This window comes from Oncorhynchus mykiss, chromosome 16 (genome assembly GCF_013265735.2).
Source record: "Oncorhynchus mykiss isolate Arlee chromosome 16, USDA_OmykA_1.1, whole genome shotgun sequence".
NCBI classification, from domain to species: Eukaryota; Metazoa; Chordata; class Actinopteri; order Salmoniformes; family Salmonidae; genus Oncorhynchus; species Oncorhynchus mykiss.
The window spans coordinates 33,419,184-33,445,549 of NC_048580.1; the positions used below are offsets into that span (position 1 = coordinate 33,419,184).

At 42.5% G+C, this 26,366-nt stretch overlaps 1 protein-coding gene across 1 annotated transcript in view; it reads right to left on the bottom strand.

Annotated features, from left to right (window-relative positions):
• Positions 1-238: 238 nt before the first annotated feature.
• LOC110491041 (multiple epidermal growth factor-like domains protein 6) overlaps positions 239-26,366 on the bottom strand; it is a 64,415-nt gene continuing 38,287 nt past the window's right edge. Inside the window, exons 15-19 of the mRNA XM_036945770.1 lie at positions 14,356-14,481; positions 11,530-11,661; positions 7,102-7,230; positions 3,428-3,572; positions 239-245 (exon numbers count right to left, since the gene is read on the bottom strand). Coding sequence (XP_036801665.1) covers positions 239-245; positions 3,428-3,572; positions 7,102-7,230; positions 11,530-11,661; positions 14,356-14,481 — 539 coding nt within the window. The remainder of the gene's footprint in view (positions 246-3,427; positions 3,573-7,101; positions 7,231-11,529; positions 11,662-14,355; positions 14,482-26,366) is intronic.

Genomic DNA, 26,366 nt, shown 5'->3' on the forward strand with positions numbered 1-26,366 from the left:
AGGACAGGGCCAACCAGGCAGGATATAACCCTACATAACCCCAGCCCTACACCACTAGAGGGATATCAACAGACCACCAAATTACTACCCTGAGACAAGTCTGAGTATAGCCCACGAAGATCTCCTCCACTGCATGAGCCTGAGGGGGTGCAAAACCGAACAGGAAGATCACGTCTGAGACTCAACCCACTCAAGTGACGCACCCCTTCTAGGGACGGCATGGAAGAACACTAGTGACTCAGCCCCTGTAATAGGGTCAGAGGTAGAGAATCACAATGGAGAGAGGGGAGCCGGCCAGGCAGAGACATCAAGGGCAGTTCATCGCGGAATTTATAGCACGGCTTTTGATGATCCTTGGTTGGGGTCTGAGCAGATTATTTGTTGCTATTGCAAACATAATAAAATGTTGGTCGGATAGTCCAGGATTATGAGGAAAAACATTTAGATCCACAATATTTATTTCACGGGACCAAACTTGATCCAGGGTATGACTGTGGCAGTGAGTACAGTAGGTCCGGAGACATGTTGGACAAAACCCACTGAGTCGATGACGGCTCCAAAAGCCTTTTGGAGTGGGTCTGTGATCTTTTCCATTTGAATATTAAAGTCACCAAAAATTTGAATATTATCTGCCATGACCACAAAGTCCGATAGGAATTCAGGGAACTCTGTAAGGAACGCTATATACGGCACTGTAAACAGTAGCTATAAAAAGTGATTGAGTAGACCGCATAGATTTTATGACTAGAAGCTCAAAAGACGAAAACAAAGTAATTTTTGTGAGGGGAGGAAAATTGAAATTTGCTGTCAAATGTTAACAACACATGTCTTTGCGGGATGCGCGGCGGATATGGTCACTAGTGTAACCAGGAGGAGAGGCCTCATTTAACAAAGCAAATTCATCAGGCTTGAGCCATGTTTCAGTCAGGCCAATCACATCAAGATTATGATCAATGACGATGTCTGCCTGGGAAGTGAGGGATCTAACATTAAGTAACCATATTTTGAGATGACAAGAATGGAAGAGGTCTTTATTCCAGTGAGATTGGTAAGGCGAACAATGCCATGTTTTGTTTTGCTCAACCTAGATCGAGCCACAGACACAGTCTCATGGGGGATAACTGAGCTGACTACACTGACTGTGCTAGTGGCAGACTCCACTAAGCTGGCCTGCACCCTATCTCATTGTGGATCTAGAGGAATTAGAGCTCTGTCTATGTTCATAGATAAGATGAGAGCATCCCTCCAGCTAGGATGGAGGCCAGGCTTGGCCTGTTTGTGGGCGAGTCCCAGAAAGAAGGCCAATTATCTACAAATTCTATCTTTTGGGAGGGGCAGAAAACGTTTTTCAACCAGCGATTGAGTTGTGAGACTGCTATAGAGCTCATCACTTCCCCTAACTGAAAGCAGTTGTTTGTAACTGTGTAGGGCAAGAAAGCGCATGCAGTCTCCATTAGCTTAGCTAGGTAGCTCGCTTAACTAGCTAGCTTCTCACTTATTTTTTTTATTTTAAATGTTTTTATTTAACCTTTATTTAACTAGGCAAGTTAAATACCGTCAATACAGGTATTACGCAATCATATTGGATGATAAATAATCTTGCTCGGGAAACTATTAGTCTTGGTTGGTTGCTGTCCCTTGATTTTTTTTGAAACACTCTGTCATCTCCGAGCAGTCAGTGCCTATACCGTGGGTCTCTCATTCTCCCAAATGTTTCAAGTCACCAGCCTCCATTAACACACACTCACAAAACACACACACACACACACACACACACACACACACACACACTAGAAAGGAGATATTTACAGTGCCTTGCGAAAGTATTTGGCCCCCTTGAACTTTGCGACCTTTTGCCACATTTCAGGCTTCAAACATAAAGATATAAAACTGTAATTTTTTGTGAAGAATCAACAACAAGTGGGACACAATCATGAAGTGGAATGACATTTATTGGATATTTCAAACGTTTTTAACAAATCAAAAACTGAAAAATTGGGCGTGCAAAATTATTCAGCCCCTTTACTTTCAGTGCAGCAAACTCTCTCCAGAAGTTCAGTGAGGATCTCTGAATGATCCAATGTTGACATAAATGACTAATGATGATAAATACAATCCACCTGTGTGTAATCAAGTCTCCGTATAAATGCACCTGCACTGTGATAGTCTCAGAGGTCCGTTAAAAGCGCAGAGAGCATCATGAAGAACAAGGAACACACCAGGCAGGTCCGAGATACTGTTGTGAAGAAGTTTAAAGCCGGATTTGGATACAAAAAGATTTCCCAAGCTTTAAACATCCCAAGGAGCACTGTGCAAGCGATAATATTGAAATGGAAGGAGTATCAGACCACTGCAAATCTACCAAGACCTGGCTGTCCCTCTAAACTTTCAGCTCATACAAGGAGAAGACTGATCAGATATGCAGCCAAGAGGCCCATGATCACTCTGGATGAACTGCAGAGATCTACAGCTGAGGTGGGAGACTCTGTCCATAGGACAACAATCAGTCGTATATTGCACAAATCTGGCCTTTATGGAAGAGGGGCAAGAAGAAAACCATTTCTTAAAGATATCCATAAAAAGTGTCGGTTGAAGTTTGCCACAAGCCACCTGGGAGACACACCAAACATGTGGAAGAAGGTGCTCTGGTCAGATGAAACCAAAATTGAACTTTTTGGCAACAATGCAAAACGTTATGTTTGGCGTAAAAGCAACACAGCTGAACACACCATCCCCACTGTCAAACATGGTGGTGGCAGCATCATGGTTTGAGCCTGCTTTTCTTCAGCAGGGACAGGGAAGATGGTTAAAATTGATGGGAAGATGGATGGAGCCAAATACAGGACCATTCTGGAAGAAAACCTGATGGAGTCTGCAAAAGACCTGAGACTGGGACGGAGATTTGTGTTCCAACAAGACAATGATCCAAAACATAAAGCAAAATCTACAATGGAATGGTTCAAAAATAAACATATCCAGGTGTTAGAATGGCCAAGTCAAAGTCCAGACCTGAATCCAATCGAGAATCTGTGGAAAGAACTGAAAACTGCTGTTCACAAATGCTCTCCATCCAACCTCACTGAGCTCGAGCTGTTTTGCAAGGAGGAATGGGAAAAAATGTCAGTCTCTCGATGTGCCAAACTGATAGAGACATACCCCAAGCGACTTACAGCTGTAATCGCAGCAAAAGGTGGCGCTACAAAGTATTAACTTAAGGGGGCTGAATAATTTTGCACGCCCAATTTTTCAGTTTTTGATTTGTTAAAAAAGTTTGAAATATCCAATAAATGTCGTTCCACTTCATGATTGTGTCCCACTTGTTGTTGATTCTTCACAAAAAATTACAGTTTTATATCTTTATGTTTGAAGCCTGAAATGTGGCAAAAGGTCGCAAAGTTCAAGGGGGCCGAATACTTTCGCAAGGCACTGTATGTTTGTACTCTGTTGGCAGCGTGGTCCTGTGTAGCCCGCCTCACAGCGACACTGTCCCGTGATGAGGTCGCAGCTGCCATCGTTGTCCGGGCACTCACACACGTTGGCACAGTCCACCCCCCAGCGCCCGGCGTCACACACTATCATGGAGACAGAGGTCAGAGGTCAAAAGTCATGACCTCCACAACTGGGTGGGGGGCTTAAAGGGAGAATAGAGTGCCATTTCAGACGCACAAGACCTTTCACGGTTTCAAATGTCTCTCCAAATCAAAAAAGGAACCAACAAATGAAGTACAGTGTTATCCCCTAAGGTCTATTTCTGCGCCCCCTCAGAAAATTAAATAGCAAAATAAATATCCCCATAAAAACCTGTCAGTTAAAGCTAGAGATATCTGTTTTTGGCATTGGATGCGTCTCAATCCACGACACCCGCTTATGTTGCACTTCCACATCTGCGGTGAAAGGTGACAGAGCTAGAGCACTGTTTGTCAGACCATAAGACATCTCGAAAATTGGTCTTCCCACAAAATACTCTGTAACGTCTGAACGGTTTAGCCTACAAACTATTATGACCCCTCTATGGAAAGATCGGACTTTCATGCACATCATGGGGTTCTCTGTTTTGTGTCTCGTCGTGGAAAGGTGAGACTCTCACAAACACGTACAGTACATGTCGGTTGGTTGGCTCTTGGACGCCCACAGGCCTCACAACACTCGTCTGAAGGTCCCCCGGGACTAGTTCATTTTTTTAAATGGAATTACAGCGTACAGTTCATATAAGGAAATCGGTCAATTGAAATGAATTAATTAGTTCCTAATAGATGGATTTCACATGACTATGGTAGGTCCACCCACTTGGTAGTCAGGCCCATCCACTGGGGAACCAGACCCAGCCAATCAGAATTAGTATTTCTCCACAAAAGGGCTTTATTCCAGACAGAGATAGTCATCAGCAACCCCCCACTCCCACTCAGACGATCCCCCAGGTAAAGAAGCCGGATGTGGAGGTCCTGGGCTGGCGTGATTACACGTGGTCTGTGGTTGTGAGGCCGGTTGCCAAATTCTCTAAAACAACGTTAGAGGCAGCTTATGGTCGATAAATGAACATTCAATTATCTGGCAACAGCTCTGGTGGACATTCCTGCAGTCAGCTTTCCAATTGCACACTCCCTCAAATCTTGAGACATCTGTGGCATGGTGTTGTGTGACTAAACTGCACATTTTAAAGTGGCCTTATATTGTCCCCAACACAAGGTGCACCTGTGTAAGGATCATGCTGTTTAATCAACTTCTTAATATGCCACAGCTGTCAGGTGGATGGATTATCTTGGCAAAGGAGAAATACTCACTAACAGTGATGTAAACACACAAACATTTGAGAGAAATAACCTTTTTGTGCATGAACATTTCTAGGATGTTTTATTTCAGCTAATGAAACATGGGACCAACACTTGTTGCATTTATATTTTTGTTCAGTGTATATATGCACACTTGTTAGTGCCAAAAATAAGGGGTTAAGTACATGTATAAAAAAAATAACTGCTGTTTCCTGATCCTTCTTATATCTCTCAGATACATGTATAGGACAGACACTTTAGAACAAACTTCCTTTAGATTTTTTGGGGGGACTATCTGTTGCTCAATGTAGTGAATCTGTTATTCAATGTGTTTGTATTGGCTAATAGCATAAAGCACAAAAAATGTTTCATAAAAAAAATTATAATAAAATAAATTATACTTCAAGGTGTCTTAAAATTCAAAATCAAATAGCTAAATGATCCTTGGTATGACTTTCTTAAAACAATTCCATATAAAGGACTTCAGAAAGTATTCACACCCCTTGACATTTTCCACATTTTGTTACGTTACAGCCTTAATCTAAAATGTATAAAATTGTTTTTTTCCTCATCAATCTACACAAAATATCCCATATTGACAAGGCAAAAAAAAGTTTGTCAGACCCTTTACTCAGTATTGTTGTTGAAGCACTTTTGGCAACGATTACAGCATCCAATCTTTTTGGGTATGACGATACAAGCTTGGCACACCTGTATTTGGGGAGTTTCTCCCATTCTTCTCTGGAGATCCTCTCAAGCTCTGTCAGGTTGGATTGGGAGCGTTGCTGCACAGCTATTTTCAGGTCTCTCCAGAGATGTTCAATAGGGTTCAAGTCCGGGCTCTGGATGGGTAACTCAGGGAAATTCAGAGACTTGTCCAGAAGCCACTGCTTTGTTGTCTTGGCTGTGTGCTTAGGGTCATTGTCCTGTTGGAAGGTGAACCTTCACCCTAGTCTAAGGACCTGAGCGCTCTGGAACAGGTTTCCATCAAGGATCTCTCTGTACTTTGCTCCATTCGTCTTTCCCTCGATCCTGACTCGTTTCCAAGTCCCTGCCGCTAAAAAACGTCCCTAAAGCATGAGGCTCTCATCCCCATGCTTCACCGTAGGGACAATGCCAGGTTTCCTCCAGAAGTGACGCTTGGCATTCCGGCCAAAGAGTTCAATCTTGGTTTCATCAGACAAGAGAATTTTGCTTCTCATGGTCTGAGAGTCTTTAGGTGCCTTTTGGAAAACTCAAAGAGGGCTGTTATATGCCTTTTACTGATGAGTGGCTTTGGCCACTCTACCAAAATATCTGATTGTTGGAGTGCTGCAGGATTGGTTGTCCTTCTGGAAAGTTCTCCCATCTCCACAGAGGAATCTAGAGGTCTGTCAGAGTGAACATCGGGTTCTTTGTCACCTCCCTGATCAAGGCCCTTCTCCCCGATTGCTCAGTTTGGCCAGGTGGCCAGCTCGAGGAAGAGTCTTGGTGGTTCCAAACTTCTTCCATTTAAGAATGTGAGAGGGCACTGTTCTTGGGGACCTTCAATGCTGCAGACATTTTTTGGTACCCTTCCCCAGATCTGTGCCTCGACACAATCTTGTCTCGGAGCTCTATGGACAATTCCTTCGACCTCATGGCTTGGTTTATCCTCTGACATGCACTGTCAACTGACATGCACTGTCAACCTTATATAGACAGGCGTGTGCCTTTCCAAATCGTGTCCAATCAATTGCATTTACCACAGATGGACTCCAAGTTTTAGAAACATCTCAAAGATGATCAATGGAAACAGGATGCACCTGAGCTCAATTTTGAGTCTAATAGAAAAGGGTATGAATACTGATGTAAATAAGCTATTTCTGTTTTTTCTTTTATATAAATTTGTAAACATTTCTAAAAACTGTTTTCGCTTCACTATCTTCATTATGTATGGGGTATTGTGTGTAGATTGCTGAGTTTTTTTTTTCTTCGTTTCATCCATTTTAGAATACGGCTGAAACTTAACAAAATGTGGATAAAGTCAAGGGGGCTGAATACTTTCTGAAGGCACTGTAGCTTAGTAGAACCCCCTCCCCCGGATTAGACAGGGTTTAGACTCTTATGGGTTATTATCACTATTGTTGCAAGCTGGCTTCAACTACTATATGAAGTCTTTCAAATACGATTGCTTTAGCCAGATGTGTAGGTTTTACCATTTTTCGACTCTTCTAATGGTTCCCTTGTGCCAGGGAAACCTCAATTAATTCAATCAGATTGAAATAATATTTTATTTTAACCCAGGTCTGAGTGGTAGGAGGATCATAAAGTACTACAGTATTAATTATGGCTCACACACTGTCAGCCTTACCTCTACTGCAGCTGGGTCCAGTCCATCCTTCAGGACAGGCACAGCGGCCCGTCAACGGGTGGCAGCGCCCACCGTTATCGCACCGACAGCGTAGCTGGCAACCCAGGCCAAATCTACCCAACGGGCAGACTAAGAGACAGAGACAGTATGGTAAAATATATAGGACTGGGAATTACCAGGGACCTCACGATACGATATTATCACATTACTTAGGTGCCGATAAGATATATATTGCGATTCTACACGTATCATGTATTGAAATTCGATACTACAATTTTATTGTGATTCGATATTCTAAACGTATATTGCTCACTACTGTATATGTCTACTGAAGAGGAACAAGAGAGAGACATGAGGAAACGAGTTTAGGAGATACAGTGCCTTCGGAAAGATACTTATTTTCCACCATAATTTGCAAATAAAATCATAAAAAATCCTACAATCTGATTTTCTGGATTTTTTTCCCTCATTTTGTCTGTCATAGTTGAAGCGTACCTATGATAAAAATTGGTGGCTGACTAAATACTTTTTTGCCCCACTGTAGATACTTTTGTACCCGTTTCCTCCAGCATCTTCACAGGGTTCTTTGCTGTTGTTCTGGGATTGATTTGCTCTTTTAGCACCAAAGTACGTTCATGTCTAGGAGACACAAGGCATCTCTATCCTGAGCAGTATGAAGGCTGCGTGGTCCCATGGTGTTTATACTTGCGTACTATTGTTTGTACAGATGAACATGGTACCTTCAGGCATTTGGAAATTGCTCCCAAGGATGAACCAGACTTATGGAGGTCTACAATTATTTTTCTGAAGTCTTGGCGGATTTCTTTTGATTTTCCCATGATGTCAAGCAAAAAGGCACTGAGTTTGAAGGTAGGCCTTGAATAACATCCACAGGTACACCTCCAATTGACTCAAATGATGTCAATTAGCCTACCACAAGCTTCTAAAGCCATGACATAATTTTCTGGAATTTTCCAAGCTGTTTAAAGGCACAGTCAAGTTAGTGTATGTAAACTTCTGACTCACTGGAATTGTGATACAGTGAATTATAAGTCATTTAATCTGTCTAAACAATTGTTGGAAAAATTACTTGTGTCATGCACAAAGTAGATGTCCTAAACGACTTGCCAAAACTATTTGCCAAAAACTAGTTAACGAATCCAACCTAAGCGTATGTAAACTTCCGACTTCAACTGTAAGTATTCAGACCCCTTACTCAGTACTTTGTTGAAGCACCTTTGGCAGCAATTACAGCCTCGAGTCTTCTTGATTATGACACTACAAACTTGACACACCTGTATTTGGGGAGTTTCTCCAATTCTTCTCTGCAGATCCTCTCGAGCTCTGTCAGATTGGATGGGGAGCGTTGCTGCTATTTTCAGGTCTCTCCAGAGATGTTAGATTGGGTTCAAGCCCGGGCTCTGGCTGTGCCACTCAAGGACATTCAGAGACTTGTCCCGAAGCCACTCCTGCGTTGTCTTGGCTGTGTGCTTAGGGTCGTTTTCCTGTTAGAAGGTAAACCTTCACCCCAATCTGAGGTCATGTAGCAGGTTTTCATTAAGGATCTCTCTGTACTTTACTCCGTTCATCTTTGCCTCGATCTAGACTAGCCTCCCAGTCAATGCCGCTGAAAAACATCCTCACAGCATGATACTGCCACCACCATGCTTCACCATAGGGATTGTCCCATGTTTCCTCGAGACGTGACTCTTGGCATTCAGGCCAAAGAGTTCAATCTTGGTTTCATCATACCAGAGATTATGTGCCTTTACTAAGGAGTGGCTTCCGTCTGGCCACTCTACCATAAAGGCCTGCTTTGGGGAGTGCTGCAGAGATGGTTGTCCTTCTGGAAGGTTCTCCCATCTCCACAGAGGAACTCTGGAGCTCTGTCAGAGTGACCACCGGGTTCTTTATGACCTCCCTGACCAAGGCCCTTCTCCCCCGATTGCTCAGTTTGGCCGGGCGGCCAGCTCTAGGAAGAATCTTGGTGGTTCCAAACTTCTTCCATTTAAGAATTATGGAGACCACTGTGTTCTTAGGGACCTTCAATGCTGCAGACAGTTTTTGTACCCTTCCCCAGATCTGTGCCTCGACACAATACTGTCTCAGAACTCTACGGACAATTCCTTCAACCTCATGGCTTGCTCTGACATGCATTGTCAACTGTGGGACCTTATATAGACAGGTGTGTGGCATTCGAAATCATGTCCAATCAATTGAATTTACCACAGGTGGACTCCAATCAAGTTGCAGAAACATCTTAAGGATGATCAATGGAAACAGGATGCTCAATTTCAAGTCTCATTGCTCATTTCTGTTTTTTATTTTTTAATACATTTACTAACATTTCTAAAAACCTGTTTTCACTTTGTCATGATGGGGAATTGTGTGTAGATTGCTGAGGATTTTAAAAAATTTAATCGATTTTAGAATAAGGCTGAAACATAACAAAACGGGGAAAATTTAAGGGATCAGAATACTTTCCGAAGGCACTGTAAGTTCTCAAAACATGTTGGCACACCATTTAGAACATTGAGAACAAGCTATAGGCTGAGAAATACCTTGAGCACAGCTAAAGCTGACTAACTTAACAACTTAGCAAAAAATATGAATATTAATAAATAACTAATATATACAGTGCCTTGCGAAAGTATTCGGCCCCCTTGAACTTTGCGACCTTTTGCCACATTTCAGGCTTCAAACATAAAGATATAAAACTGTATTTTTTTGTGAAGAATCAACAACAAGTGGGACACAATCATGAAGTGGAACGACATTTATTGGATATTTCAAACTTTTTTAACAAATCAAAAACTGAAAAATTGGGCGTGCAAAATTATTCAGCCCCCTTAAGTTAATACTTTGTAGCGTCACCTTTTGCTGCGATTACAGCTGTAAGTCGCTTGGGGTATGTCTATCAGTTTTGCACATCGAGAGACTGAATTTTTTTTCCATTCCTCCTTGCAAAACAGCTCGAGCTCAGTGAGGTTGGATGGAGAGCATTTGTGAACAGCAGTTTTCAGTTATTTCCACAGATTCTCGATTGGATTCAGGTCTGGACTTTGACTTGGCCATTCTAACACCTGGATATGTTTATTTTTGAACCATTCCATTGTAGATTTTGCTTTATGTTTTGGATCATTGTCTTGTTGGAAGACAAATCTCCGTCCCAGTCTCGGGTCTTTTGCAGACTCCATCAGGTTTTCTTCCAGAATGGTCCTGTATTTGGCTCCATCCATCTTCCCATCAATTTTAACCATCTTCCCTGTCCCTGCTGAAGAAAAGCAGGCCCAAACCATGATGCTGCCACCACCATGTTTGACAGTGGGGATGGTGTGTTCAGGGTGATGAGCTGTGTTGCTTTTACGCCAAACATAACGTTTTGCATTGTTGCCAAAAAGTTCAATTTTGGTTTCATCTGACCAGAGCACCTTCTTCCACATGTTTGGTGTGTCTCCCAGGTGGCTTGTGGCAAACTTCAACCGACACTTTTTATGGATATCTTTAAGAAATGGTTTTCTTCTTGCCACTCTTCCATAAAGGCCAGATTTGTGCAATATACGACTGATTGTTGTCCTATGGACAGAGTCTCCCACCTCAGCTGTAGATCTCTGCAGTTCATCCAGAGTGATCATGGGCCTCTTGGCTGCATCTCTGATCAGTCTTCTCCTTGTATGAGCTGAAAGTTTAGAGGGACGGCCAGGTCGTGGTAGATTTGCAGTGGTCTGATACTCCTTCCATTTCAATATTATCGCTTGCACAGTGCTCCTTGGGATGTTTAAAGCTTGGGAAATCTTTTTGTATCCAAATCCGGCTTTAAACTTCTTCACAACAGTATCTCGGACCTGCCTGGTGTGTTCCTTGTTCTTCATGATGCTCTCTGCGCTTTTAACAGACCTCTGAGACTATCACAGTGCAGGTGCATTTATACGGAGACTTGATTACACACAGGTGGATTGTATTTATCATCATTAGTCATTTATGTCAACATTGGATCATTCAGAGATCCTCACTGAACTTCTGGAGAGAGTTTGCTGCACTGAAAGTAAAGGGGCTGAATAATTTAGCACGCCCAATTTTTCAGTTTTTGATTTGTTAAAAAAGTTTGAAATATCCAATAAATGTCGTTCCACTTCATGATTGTGTCCCACTTGTTGTTGATTCTTCACAAAAAATACAGTTTTATATCTTTATGTTTGAAGCCTGAAATGTGGCAAAAGGTCGCAAAGTTCAAGGGGGCCGAATACTTTCGCAAGGCACTGTATATTAGTTATTTATTTTTACTAATTGATACTTGGTCACAGTGTCAATATTAAATTATCAAAAATTATATTGCGATACTCCACTGTGTACATTTTTTCCCCCACCCTTACAATTATACTAAGTCTGAGGAGTGGTAACTAGTGTGTGTGTGCACGTGTCTCTCACCACTCTGACAAAGGGTGCCCATGTATCCAGGTTGGCAACGGCACGTTCCATTGTGTTTGTCACACACTCCCCCGTTCTGACAGTCAGGACAGGAGCCTGAGCAGCCCACACCCCATCGACCCTCCTCACACTCTAACAAACAAACAGACAGAGAGAGAGAGAGAGAGAGAGAAAAAAAAGTATGTGAGAGAGAGAGAGAAAGACTACAAGGTGAATTAATTGTTCTATTCTCCATATGGGGCTAATACTATTAAGCATTATTATTCTGACCAGTGTTCCATGGCGAAAGAATGAACAGAGTAGTGTTTCTCATGTCTTCTATGAAAATCAAATTTGATAAAGTGCTGTTTTAAAATATGTATAACTCGCAGTGACGATTCTAGCATCTAAATGTTGTTGAGGCAAAACAAATGTATTTGTGTGGAATGCATGCCAGCAAAGCCATTACACAACACAACACTAAGCAATACATGAATTGCACTATAATGGTGACAAATGGTGCCTACAAACTGTTAGGGCCAACATAAAGCTGTCCCAACAGAGTCCAACACCTTACCAATACTACACCTGGCTATCAGCGGAACCTTGTCTGGCAGCGAAACAGTTCATTCAGCCTCATTTACTGCCTTTAAAAAAAACAGCTGATATGGCTGACTTGCCTAAACAAAAGTGGTTTCTCCTGACAATTGAGATGTCCAAAATATGGCATAAGGGGCTACAAGCGGACGAGAGTCAATGCGTCATTTTGATTAAGACATTAATGAGCGAGCTAGGACGGACGTACTGTAGTCAATGTAACTATTTGTTCAGCACTTTTGAAATATACAGCGACAGAAGTCAGAACATGGGCCATTCATACAGTATTCTCCCTGTACACCAAGTCATAATTGTAGGATAAATAAAGGGGCATACAAGCAGACAATGAAAGCTCTTACAATATTTTATAATCATATTTCTCTAAAACAGGTTATAGGCTAGAGTTTGCATATCTCCCTGGCATATTACATAATTTATGCAGCAGCATACAATACATTTTTGGATTTCCCTTGTTGTGCTGTGCTCACTTGAACAGGAAGGTGGTGCGACGGTCCTTTGTGGGCAAATTTTGTCATCAAACTTTGTCATCAATCTGGCATTCTCTGGATTTATGGTGCTTTCAAGACAATTGGAAACTCAGAAAAAAAAAAACAAATCATGATGACGTCAGTGATCTTCAGGTTGTAGCTCTAGAAAGAGGCCCGAGTTCTCGACTTACAATTCTGAGTTGGATGACCGTTTAAAACGTATTTTCCCAGTCGGAGCTCGTTTTTCCCCCTCGAGTTCCCAGTTGTCTCGAACTCACTGAAGTCAGATTTCCCAGTTCCGAGATAAGTGGCTTTGAGCGGGGCAGAAATCATGCTGGATTGACAATGTGAAATGTTTATAATTTTAAGCTTGGAAAAGCGACTCTTAAACCCAGACTTGGGACCACACAGCAAATCCACGGAATAGCAGGCTAGTGATTGCTTTGCAGTGCTTGCATTTAGCCACTAATTCCTTCCAAATCACTCGTTGAATTTGGCCGATGAGCACCGATACGTTTTATCTATAGTTTCTCTTCATTATTTCTCTTCATATGACAAGGATTAAAAAGCATTTGCCAGTAGATTGTTGACTTGATGATGATGACTGCTAGCTTGCTAGCAAAGAGTTTGAAAATATGATGTTGACATGATCAATCAAAGCTACTGTAGATATAACGCGATTTGACGTCATTTTATCTGTGGTCAATGACTTCTAATGTAACTCTATGGCAGCACCTCAAGGGGGCTTGAATGTTGGTGGGTTGCCGCTGATAACTCTCTACAGAGGGTTTTCCTGACAACAAATACTCTTGATCTCTCTCTCTCTCACTCACTCTCCATCTCTCACATGTGTATTGTAATGGGTGCACAAGCCTTTTTTTGTTAACATTGTTTTTATGGGTCCATATTGTGACACAACTCTGCCTGCGAAACAGTGAATGATGCTCCAATGCTTTAGCTGCCCCATCATTTTCCGTGACGTTTCGGTTCAAGTTGACCTCAGCCAGAGGTGAACAAGGTTGAGTAAAGACACTCGATGCATCCCAAATGGCAGAACCCTGGCACATAGTGCACTAGGGAATAGGGTACCATTTGGGACACAAGCAAGTGTGGAACTTAAGCACTCACTTCTCTCTAAAACCGCCAGACTCAGTTCCATCTCCTCCTCCAAGGAGCTCGTATTCACAACAGTGTCCAAGAGAAGCTCAAACGGACCCGAATGAAAGACATCAGAGATGGAATCACAAAATGTTTTTTGGATAGTTTTACTATGGTTAGCCGTTGGAGAGAGATGTGCGGTCACATTGTTGAATGTAACACACATACTGCTGCGTCTATGGTCAGCCCATCCCATGTTGATTTGAAGAGGGCTTTTAAAGAGGGTCGACCATGGCCGATATTGGCGCACAGGGATATTTCCATGCCGTTATGCCAGGATATTTCTATTGGATTTGTCATTATGCCTGGGCCAGCCAGATGAGGATGGGCTCCGGTTCTAGGAGTACTGGTTCTTCTATCTAGTTTTCCTTTTTTTTCAAACACCTTGGAGTTTGAGGTTTTCTGTGACAGCTCTATGTTGTGCACTGTTGATACTCTAGATTCCATGTGCCTGACAAATGTCCTTGGATGTTTGTGTAGTACACATAAGAGAAAAGGCAGCGATATAACAAATATTTTGGATGTAGTGATTGGAAACCACTCCACCAACCATCCCTGTTCCTCCTCCCCACTGCCCTATTAGCATGTTGCCCCCCGTCTTTACCAGTCTCACAGTGCTGTCCAGTCACACCGTCAAGACAGTGGCATCGTCCTGTCACCTTGTCACATGGAGCGCCAGAGCAGTGGCACGATTGGTTACATCCAGCCCCGTAGCGCCCCTTCAGGCAGTCTGTAAGAGAGGACACACACACACACAGACATTCATGATTCATTGACAGATAGTATGATGATATACAGATGAAAAATACACTAAAGTATTTATGCTTACACAACTGTTTGGCTGCCCTCAATTGAACTAATTTGGATGAATTTGTTTCGATTGGATTGACATGTAGGAAATATGTGTGGATGTGTGTTGGACACCATCTGCTTATCCTGCATCAGTTTCTCTTGAAAGTTGGATCTATCTAGCACCGCATGTCCATTAACTACCAATTTGCTACAGGCGTAGGATCTTCATTTGACCCGTTTCTCACAGCAGGAAATAATCCTGCCACAACAGGAAATGTGAATTATTTTATGGATTATAATTACGGAGCAGCTGCTGTACCCAATTTTATGGAAACCCGATTTGGTTAAATACTGAGATTTCTGTACATGTAGGCAGCATATCAAACACAGGCAACACACAAATACACTCAGTCTAATTAGCAATGTAATGTTCTTTAGCAAATGTAATGTTCAAAAACAGCCTACATCATCATGGTTCACCAAGAGGAGTAAAGAAAGAAACATGAAGGGAGGTGGCGTAGAAGCTCTTTTAAACCTCAGAAACAATTTAAGATCCCACATATGTAATGTTGATGTACATGGGAAACCAGCAATGTGCACTCTCTAGTAAAATGAATGAATGAGAGAGAGAGAGAGAGAGAGAGAGAGAGAGAGAGAGAGAGAGAGAGAGAGAGAGAGAGAGAGAGAGAGAGAGAGAGAGAGAGAGAATATTGTTCATCACCCCAGAGCATCTGCACGACCACAACCACCTAAGGAAGCAGACAGTAGGGATGTTTGCCAAGTCTCTAAAGGACGTGGCATTTGGTAGACAACACCCCATGCCGCACATGATAGAGGACCTACCAGACCACTGCACCACCAAGGAGCCCCAGGCCCCTTCAACGACCCAGTGCACCCCACAGGCCCCACCCACCACCAGAGCACCACCACTTCCATCGGCTTATCCAGACTGGACAGGGCCCAGCCTACTACCCCGCACCAGACCACCACCTCTACCAGACCAGAGAGGAAGCCCCACGGCCCAGACCTGGCCCCCCTCCACTCCACAGGGCCCAACAGCAGGATCAGCGCAGCTACGCAGAGGTCGTCAGAGGACAAGAGGGCCCTGTAGGATTGAGTGAGATTAAACATCTCCTCCAATACGTCTGCACTAAACACACACACACGGACACATGTATTGTACTAAAAGTTTACTTGATCAATGAATACGATAGTGATTTCATGTTGCAAAAAGAAAAAATAGCAGTCAGAAATAGAGTAACTACTAACTATTAAGTTGTTAAGAGTGAGATAAACAGGATAACAGCTAACATTCTTTTCTGTTATATACAGTGCCTTGCGAAAGTATTTGGCCCCCTTGAACTTTGCGACCTTCAAACATAAAGATATAAAACTGTATTTTTTTGTGAAGAATCAACAACAAGTGGGACACAATCATGAAGTGGAACGACATTTATTGGATATTTCAAACTTTTTTAACAAATCAAAAACTGAAAAATTGGGCGTGCAAAATTATTCAGCCCCTTTACTTTCAGTGCAGCAAACTCTCTCCAGAAGTTCAGTGAGGATCTCTGAATGATCCAATGTTGACCTAAATGACTAATGATGATAAATACAATCCACCTGTGTGTAATCAAGTCTCCGTATAAATGCACCTGCACTGTGATAGTCTCAGAGGTCCGTCAAAAGCGCAGAGAGCATCATGAAGAACAAGGAACACACCAGGCAGGTCCGAGATACTGTTGTGAAGAAGTTTAAAGCCAGATTTGGATACAAAAATATTTCCCAAGCTTTAAACATCCCAAGGAGCACTGTGCAAGCGATAATATTGAAATGGAAGGAGTATCAGACCACTGCAAATCTACCAAGACCTGGCCGTCCCTCTAAACTTTCAGCTCATACAAGGAGAAGACTGATCAGAGATGCAGCCAAGAGGCCCATGATCACTCTGGATGAACTGCAGAGATCTACAGCTGAGGTGGGAGACTCTGTCCATAGGACAACAATCAGTCGTATATTGCACAAATCTGGCCTTTATGGAAGAGTGGCAAGAAGAAAGCCATTTCTTAAAGATATCCATAAAAAGTGTTGTTTAAAGTTTGCCACAAGCCACCTGGGAGACACACCAAACATGTGGAAGAAGGTGCTCTGGTCAGATGAAACCAAAATTGAACTTTTTGGCAACAATGCAAAACGTTATGTTTGGCGTAAAAGCAACACAGCTGAAGACACCATCCCCACTGTCAAACATGGTGGCAGCATCATGGTTTGGGCCTGTTTTCTTCAGCAGGGACAGGGAAGATGGTTAAAATTGATGGGAAGATGGATGGAGCCAAATACAGGACCATTCTGGAAGAAAACCTGATGGAGTCTGCAAAAGACCTGAGACTGGGACGGAGATTTGTCTTCCAACAAGACAATGATCCAAAACATAAAGCAAAATCTACAATGGAATGGTTCAAAAATAAACATATCCAGGTGTTAGAATGGCCAAGTCAAAGTCCAGACCTGAATCCAATCGAGAATCTGTGGAAAGAACTGAAAACTGCTGTTCACAAATGCTCTCCATCCAACCTCACTGAGCTCGAGCTGTTTTGCAAGGAGGAATGGGAAAAAATTTCAGTCTCTCGATGTGCAAAACTGATAGAGACATACCCCAAGCGACTTACAGCTGTAATCGCAGCAAAATGTGGCGCTACAAAGTATTAACTTAAGGGGGCTGAATAATTTTGCACGCCCAATTTTTCAGTTTTTCATTTGTTAAAAAAGTTTGAAATATCCAATAAATGTCGTTCCACTTCATGATTGTGTCCCACTTGTTGTTGATTCTTCACAAAAAAATACAGTTTTATATCTTTATGTTTGAAGCCTGAAATGTGGCAAAAGGTCGCAAAGTTCAAGGGGGCCGAATACTTTCGCAAGGCACTGTATATATACAGTTGGGCAAAAAAGTATTTAGTCAGCCACCAATTGTGCAAGTTCTCCCACTTAAAAAGATGAGAGAGGCCTGTAATTTATCATAGGTACACTTCAACCTTGTGAAGACTTACAGAAAACGTTTGACCTCTGTCATTGCCAACAAAGGGTATATAACAAAGTATTGAGATACACTTTTGTTATTGACCAAATACTTATTTTCCACCATCATTTGTATATAAATTCATTAAAAATCCTACAATGTGATTTTCTGGATTTTTTTTCTCATTTTGTCTGTCATAGTTGAAGTGTACCTATGATGAAAATTACAGGCCTCTCATGTTAAGTGGGAGAACTTGGTGGCTGACTAAATATTTTTTGCCCAACTGTATATATATTATACTGTTATACTGTTGTATATATACCCAACTGTTATATATATATATATATATAACAGAAAAAAATGTTAGCTGTTATCCTGTTTATCTCACTCTTAACAACTTACTAGTTAGTAGTTACTGTATTTCTGACTGCTATTCTTTCTTTTTGCATCATGAAATCACTATCAGTTGGCATGTGGAACATTCAGGGCCTAAACTCATCAACCTTTGGATTGAAGAGTTTAGCACTGGAGTTCAACAAAAATCTTAAAGATGTTGACGTCATCATTCTGCAGGAGACAGTGTAAGGCTGACATTGTCACTCACTGTCCCACAGGCTACAAAGAGGTAATTGTGCCATCACAGAAACCCAGTTCTGTCAATAGAGGCAGAGACTCTGGAGGACTGATCATTTGGTACAAATCCGAACTGCAAAATCTAATTGATCCCCTCAAAATTGGTAAATATTACATTTGGTTAAAACTGAAAAATAACTTGTACTGACAGAAAAATATGTGTTCCTTTGCGCAATATATTCCCCCCCCCCCCCCCCCCCCCCCCCCCCAATTCCCATATTACTCAGATGAGGAAGAGATGTGCCATTTCCAGGCCCAGGGAAATGTGCTCATCTGTGGGGACACAAATGCTCACACAGGAACACTACCTGATCTAACGACCACACGAGGGGACAGCTTTATTACAGGCCATACTGTTTAACTGCCTTAATCTCCCCCATAGCAACAACAGTGACAGCACCATCAACAAAAACAGAAGGGATCTGTTGCAGCTCTGTAGAAGCCTGGGTCTTTGGGGAGAGTCACCTATTTATTGCTCACCTCTTGGCCACAGCACAGTAGACTATATGATTACAGACATTGATCCTTTCTCTCTCAGCTCATTCACTGTCAAGCCACTAACACCTCTGTCTGATCACAGCCAAATGACCTTGTTCCTCAAAAGAACAGACATGGAAACAACCACACATTCACAGCCCAGTAAGTTATACAACATCAGAAATTCATACAGATGGGTCCAAAACAGCACAGAAGAATACCAAAAAGCAACCTATAACCAAACACTCTTAGATTGTCATGTTCGTCATACGAATGAGACCAAGGTGCAGCATGGTATGCATACATTCTTCTTTATTTAAAGAATGAAACACTGAACAAACAAATAACAAAACGAACCGTGAAGCTATATGAATAGTGCAGACAGGCAACTAAACATAGAACAAGAACCCACAACAAAGGAAAATGGCTGCCTAAATATGATCCCCAATCAGAGACAACGATAAACAGCTGCCTCTGATTGGGAACCATATCAGGCCACCATAAACATACAAATACCTAGACCTACAAAACCCTAGACATACAAAAAACCTAGATGATTAAAACCCCTAGACAATACAAAAACTAGCGTATCCACCCTAGTCACACCCTGACCTAACCAAAATATAAAGAAAACAGAGATATCTCAGGTCAGGGCGTGACATAGATAACTTTCTGGATACCACATTCACTCATAGTAAAGAAGGCATCAATCTAGCAGTAAAATTATGATTGTAAAATTATGAGGAAAAAACTTTGAACACTATCCAACCAAAAGCACAGAAACCCATATAATGGTGAATTACGGCTTCATTATTGTGAGACTTTAAAACTCTATAAATGTACACTCAGAACCCAAAATGACACTAATTGAGGAGTCCATAAACAAACAAAATTTGAAAAAAAAAAAATCGGAACGAGGAATTAGCGATTCAAAATGGTGACATATGGACAACCCATTTTAAAACACTCTACAACACCATTCAAACTGACACAAACACAGAACAACGGCAAATTCATGAGAAGTTGAATGGATTAGAAAAGGCTATAAAGGACAATTCAAATCCATTGGACTCCCCAATTACTGACCAGGAGCTCTATAAGACACTTCAGGCCCTCAAATGTAAAAAAGCATATGGACCTGATGGCATCCTAAATGAGATGCTCAAACTCACTAGTGCAAAATTTCAATTGGCTATATTAAAACTGTTTAATTTGATCCTGAGTGTAGGTTATTTCCCTGACATCTGGAATCAAGGACTCATAACTCCAATATTTAAGAACGGAGACAATTTTGACTCTAACAATTACAGAGGCATTTGTGTGAACAGTAACCTGGGGAAGGTTTTCGGTAGTATTATACATGGAAGAGTTCTTAATTTCCTTAATAAGCACAATGTCTTGAGCAAAAGCCAAATTGGATTTATACCAAAACATCACACGACTGATCATATTTACACCCTACACATCCTGATAGATAACATGTCCACCAAAATATACGCTTGCTGTATCGACTTCCAAAAAGCATTTGATTCAATTTGGCAAACAGGACTGTTCTACAAAGTTATTGAAAGTGGTGTAGGGGCTAAAACATATGACATAATTAAATCAAATGTATACTGAGAATATGTGCAGCATTAAAATTGGCAAGAAATTAACTGAATTCTTTAACCAAGGGCGGGGCATTCGCCAGGGTTGCAATCTGAGCCCTGCCCTGCACTCAATATTTACATCAACAAATTGGCCACTATTCTAGAAAAATCCTCAGCCCCTGGTGTTAGTCACCACAATTCAGAGGTTAAATGCTAACTCTTCGCAGATGAGCTATACCTGCTGTCACCCACAGCACATGGCCTACAGCAGGGCCTGGACCTGCTAGAGCAGTACTGCCAGACCAGACCAGGCAGTAAGCCCCAAAAATACTCAAATAATGATTTTCCAGAGAAATTGAAATACCTATTAAAATGTGGCTAAAACTAATTGAATGTGTCATTGAACCAATTACACTTCATGGCAGCGAGGTGTGGGGTCCACTGGCAAAATAATATTTCACCAAATGAGACAAACACCCCATTGAAACCCTGCATGTAGTTCTGTATGATTCTCCTACATGTCCAGAGGAAAAGTACAAACAATGCATGCAGGGCAGAATTAGGCCAATATCCAGTAATAATAAACACTTTTTTGAAAAGCAATTAAGTTCTGGAAACACCTAAAATACAGTGACCCCCTCTCATATCATTACCAAGCCCTGCAATGCTAAGAGCTGAGCAAAGAAAAGATTCCCCTCATCCAGCTGGTCCTGGGGCTGAGTTCACAAACCTGTTCTACTAACACACTAAAGCCTCAGGACCAGATTCAATCCGAATAAAAACAAATTACAACACAATCAAAACAAAACTGCATTGCTTATTGGGAAACTATTTGACCATGGTTACTGATCATAACCTTAGAAAAACGTACAGGCTCAGTGGGCACAGCCTTGCCATTGAGACGGGTAGACAGGAAAACCTGGCTCCCTGTATTGGAAAGGCTATGCAACCACTGCACCACAGGAGAACCTGAGACGGAGCTGCATTTCCTGACAAAATGTCAAAAATATATAACCATTAGAGAGTGTAATTTCCCCAAATTTGAAACACTTATTCAAGGTTTCAAATACCTCTCGGATGAGAGTAGGCTACCCGTCCTGTTGGGGGAGGACACAGAGAGCTGCCTGCCATAAGATGAGGAACATTGTCTGACAGACCAATGAACCTGCACATGTCCTCTACTGTATGCTTATTGTTCAATGTGTGGTTATTTTGACCCTTGGTTATTGTTGTCCCATTGACAATTTTGATTCTTATGATTTTCATATTGTAAATATCCAAAGTAAGCTTTGGCAATATGTACATTGTTACGTCATGCCAATAAAGCGAATTGAATTGGGGAGGGAGAGAGGGAGAGAAAAACAAAAAACCCGGCACGATTCCCCAATGTTCCTAATTGAATGCAGATGCAAGGCTCTGGTCGATTCATGGCTTCCAGATGACAAGCAACTCAACGCCAACTTTGTGTTTCAGTGAAACTATTCTGGTTATTTTCGTCTTATGGACACACACACAACCACACACATGCATAGCTACATACACATGCAGACACGAACAGTAGTTACTTAGGCAGTAACTTCACCTCCCCACACACACACTCTCATGGACGCAAGTATGCGTGTCTGGAAATGCACAAACACTTCTATCTCCCACAGAGTTTGAGTATATCCATCACACAATGACCATCCTGCTAGGTCCAAAGCCAGACACTAAAGATAGAGGGAGGCATAGATGGAGGAAGCAGACCCAAAGGATGGCTCCGGTTCCGAGAACATCACCCTCTGAGGTCAAGAAGACTCCCTCCCACACATTCACACAGCTGCCTGTCAGTGTGGCCAAAACACTGCAGTGTAACACAGACACAAATGTTTTACATTTTAGTCTTTTGTTTTTTTAAATATTATACTTGATAAACAATACAGAACATACACATACAAACAACAACATAATACAAACATCGCACCTGCCCAGACCCACTCGCACACACCATCTCCAGCATCTCCTTCCGCCACATGGTCTCTCTCTCTCTTGCACGCACGCACGCACACACGCATACGGGTTCCAGATACACCAAAAGCCATTGTAAGCGAATTATCAGATTTTTTACAATGTCTGGAGAAGTGTTTTAACGTGTTGGTATTATAGAATGATGCAGTAGGGGAGACTGGGCAGAGAATCACATGGTTGGCTCATAGCTGGGGTGCTGTCTGTTGATGCAGGGGTTGCAGTGAGCTCTCCTTTATCCTCATGATCAAAATGTCACCCTTTAATGAACACTTCTGTTCTTACCTAATGGCTCCAATACAGTGGCCTCCAACTCTTGTCCTGGGGGACTACAGGGTGTACAGGCTTTTTTCTTCCCACCCCAGCACTTACACACCTGTTTCAAATCATCAAGGTCCTGATGTGCAGCTAATACCCTCCCCCCCCAACCTCCTGTTGATTATTGTGTAACTGCTCAGCACAAACAGAAAGAGAGAGGGAAACAGAAGAACAGTGTTGAGTAACTCATCTAAAATAAGAGTATGAACTCATAAAGAGCTGGAACTACCATGTGCGTGGAAGACTGTGTGGGTCCATGAGAAACACCATGAGAAAAAAAAGATGGATGTCCAAACTGTGCATGTGCGTGTTGTGCAAGGTTGTGGTCCCTTGGAATTTAAGTCACTAAATTCAGGAAGTGATTAGCTTCTCCTTTTCAGTTTGTTGAGAAATCATATAAAATGGATGCAATTTTTTTAATTATTGAATTGGTATTGCAGTTTATTTCTTAAATTGAATTACTTAAATTCTAATTGACCCAATTACAAAGATTGTTAGCACAGTTCATATAAGGAAATCAGTCAATTAAAATAAATTCATTAGGCACTAACCTATGGATTTCACATGACTGGGAATACAGATATGGATCTGTTGGTTACAGATACCTTTAAAAAAAAAAGTAGGGGCGTGGATAAGAAAACCAGTCAGTATGTGATGTGGCCACCAATTCCCTCATGCAGAGCGACACATCTCCTTCGCATAGAGTTGATCAGGCTGTTGATTGTGGCCTGTGGAATGTTGTCCCACTCCTCTTCAATGGCTGTGCGAAGTTAATGGATATTGGCGGGAACTGGAACACGCTGTTGTACTCGTCCATCCAGAGCATCCAAAACATGCGCCGACTGTCGGCTTCGACAGAGATGATCGCCTCGCTTCGCGTTCTTAGGAAACTATGCAGTATTTAGTTTTTTTATGTATTATTTCTTACACTGTTACCCCAGGACATCTTAAGTCTTATTACAAACAGCCGGGAGGAACTATTGGATATAAGAGCAACGTTAACTTAACAACGTTACGACCAGGAATACGACTTTCCTGATGCGGATTCTCTGTTTGGTCCACCACCCAGGACAATGGTTCGGATCCCAACAGGCGACCCAAAACAAAGGCGCCGCAGAAGGAGCGGAGCGGTCTTCTGGTCAGGCTCGTTAACGGGCACGTCGCCCACCGAGCCAACATCCAGTCTCTTGACAACAATTTAGACGAAATCCGAGCAAAGGTTGCTTCCAGAGAGACATCAGAGTTTGTAACATTCTCTGATTCACGGAAACATGGCCCACTCGGGATACTTTATCAGAGTCGGTAGAGCCACCTGGTTTCTTCACGCATCGCGCCGACAGAAGCAAACATGTCTCTGGTAAGAAGAAGAGCGGGGTGTATGCCTTATGATTAACGAGTCATGGTGTAATCATAACAACATACAGGAACTAAAATCCTTTTGTTCACTTGACCTAGAATTCCTTACAATCAAATGCAGACCGCATAATCTACCAAGAGAATTCTCTTTGACTATAATCACAGTCGTGTACATCCCCCCCAAAGCAGACACCTAGACGGCCCTGAAATAACTTAATTGGACTCTATGTAAACTGGAAACCACATATCCTGAGGCTAAATTTTATCAGCAAATCGAATGCGCGACCCGGGATGGGAAAATTCTGGATCATTGTTACTCTAACTTCCGCGACACATAAAAAGCCATCCCTCGCCCTCCTTTCGGCAAATCTGACCACGACTCCATTTTGCTGCTCCCAGCCTATAGACAGAAACTAATTCCACGCTTCAAGATTGCTTCGATCACGTGGACTGGGATACGTTCCGGACAGCGTCGAACAACAACATTGATGTATACGCTGATTCGGTGAGTGAGTTGATTAGCAAGTGCATCGGTGATGTTGTACCAACGACAACTATTAAAACCGTCCCGAACCAGAAACCGTGGATTGATGGCAGCATTCGCGCAAAACTGAAAATGCGAACCACTGCTTTAATCAGAGCAACGCGACCGGAAACATGACTGAATACAAACAGTGTAGCTATTCCCTCCGCAAGGCAATCAAACAAGCTAAGCGTCAGTATAAAGACAAAGTAGAGTCGCAATTCAACGGCTCAGACATGAGAGGAATGTGGCAGGGTCTCCAGTCAATCATGGACTACAAAAAGTAAACCAGCCCCGTCACGGACCCCGATGTCTTGCTCCCAGACAAACTAAACAACTTCTTTGCTCGCTTTGAGGACAATACAGTGCCACCAACACGGCCCACTACCAAAACCTGCGGACTCTCCTTCACCGCAGCCAATGTGAGTAAAACATTTAAACATGTTAACCCTCGCAAGGTTGCCGGCCCAGACGGCATCCCTAGCCATGTCCTCAGAGCATGAAGTGCTTTGAGAGACTAGTCAAGGATCACATTACCTCCACCCTCCCTGACACCCTAGACCCACTCCAATTTGCTTACCGCCCCAATAGGTCCACAGACGACGCAATCGCAATCACACTGCACACTGCCCTAACCCATCTGGACAAATCTCACACTCAACGTCAACAAAACAAAGGAGATGATCGTGGACTTCAGGAAACAGTAGAGGGAGCACACCCCTATCCACATCGACGGGACAGTAGTGGGGAAGGTGGAACGTTTTAGGTGCCTCGGCATACACATCACGGACAAACTGAAATGCAGACAGCGTGGTGAAGAAGGCACAACAGCGCCTCTTCAACCTCAGGAGGCTGAAGAAATCCGGCTTGTCCCCAAAAACACCCACAAACCTTTACAGATGCATAATCAAGAGCATCCTGTCGGGCTGTATCACCGCTCCGCCCACAACCGCAAGGCTATCCAGAAGGTAGTGAGGTCTGCACAACGCATCACCGGGGGCAAACTACTTGCCCTCCAAGACACCACCCTATGTCACAGGAAGGCCAAAAAGATCATCAAGGACAACAACCACCCGAGCCACTGCCTGTTCACACCGCTATCATCCAGAAGGCGAGGTCAGTACAGGTGGATCAAAGCTGGGACCGAGAGACTGAAAAACAGCTTCTATCTCAAGGACATCAGACTGTTAAAAATCCATCACTAACATAGAGTGGCTGCTGCCAACACATTGACTCAACTCTAGCCACTTTAATAATGGAAAAATTGGATGTAATAAATGTATCACTAGTCACTTTAAACAATTCCACTTTATATAATGTTTACATACCCTACATGACTCATCTCATATACTGTACTCTATACCATCTTGCCTATGCTGTTCGGCCATCGCTCATCCATATATTTATATGTACATATTCTTATTCATTCCTTTACACTACAAGGTAGTTGTTGTGAAATTGTTAGATTACTTGTTAGACATTACTGCATGGTCTGAACTGGAAGCACAAGCATTTTGCTACACTCACATTAACATCTGCTAACCATGTGTATGTGACCAATAAAATTTGATTTGATTTTGATTTGATGCTCAATGGGTTATACTCTGGTGAGTTTGCAGGCCATGGAAGAACTGGGACAGTTTCAACTTCCAGGAATTGTGTACAGATCCTTGCGACATGGGGCTGAGGTGATGGTGGCGGATGAATGGCATGACAATGGGCCTCAGGATCTCGTCACAGTATCTCTGTGCATTCAAATTGCCATCGGTAAAATGCATTTGTGTTCGCTGTCCGTAGCTTATGCCTGCCCATACCATAACCCCACCGCAACCATGGGGCACTCTGTTCACAACGTTGATCAGCAAACTGCTTGCCCACAAGACGCCATACACAATGTCATCTGC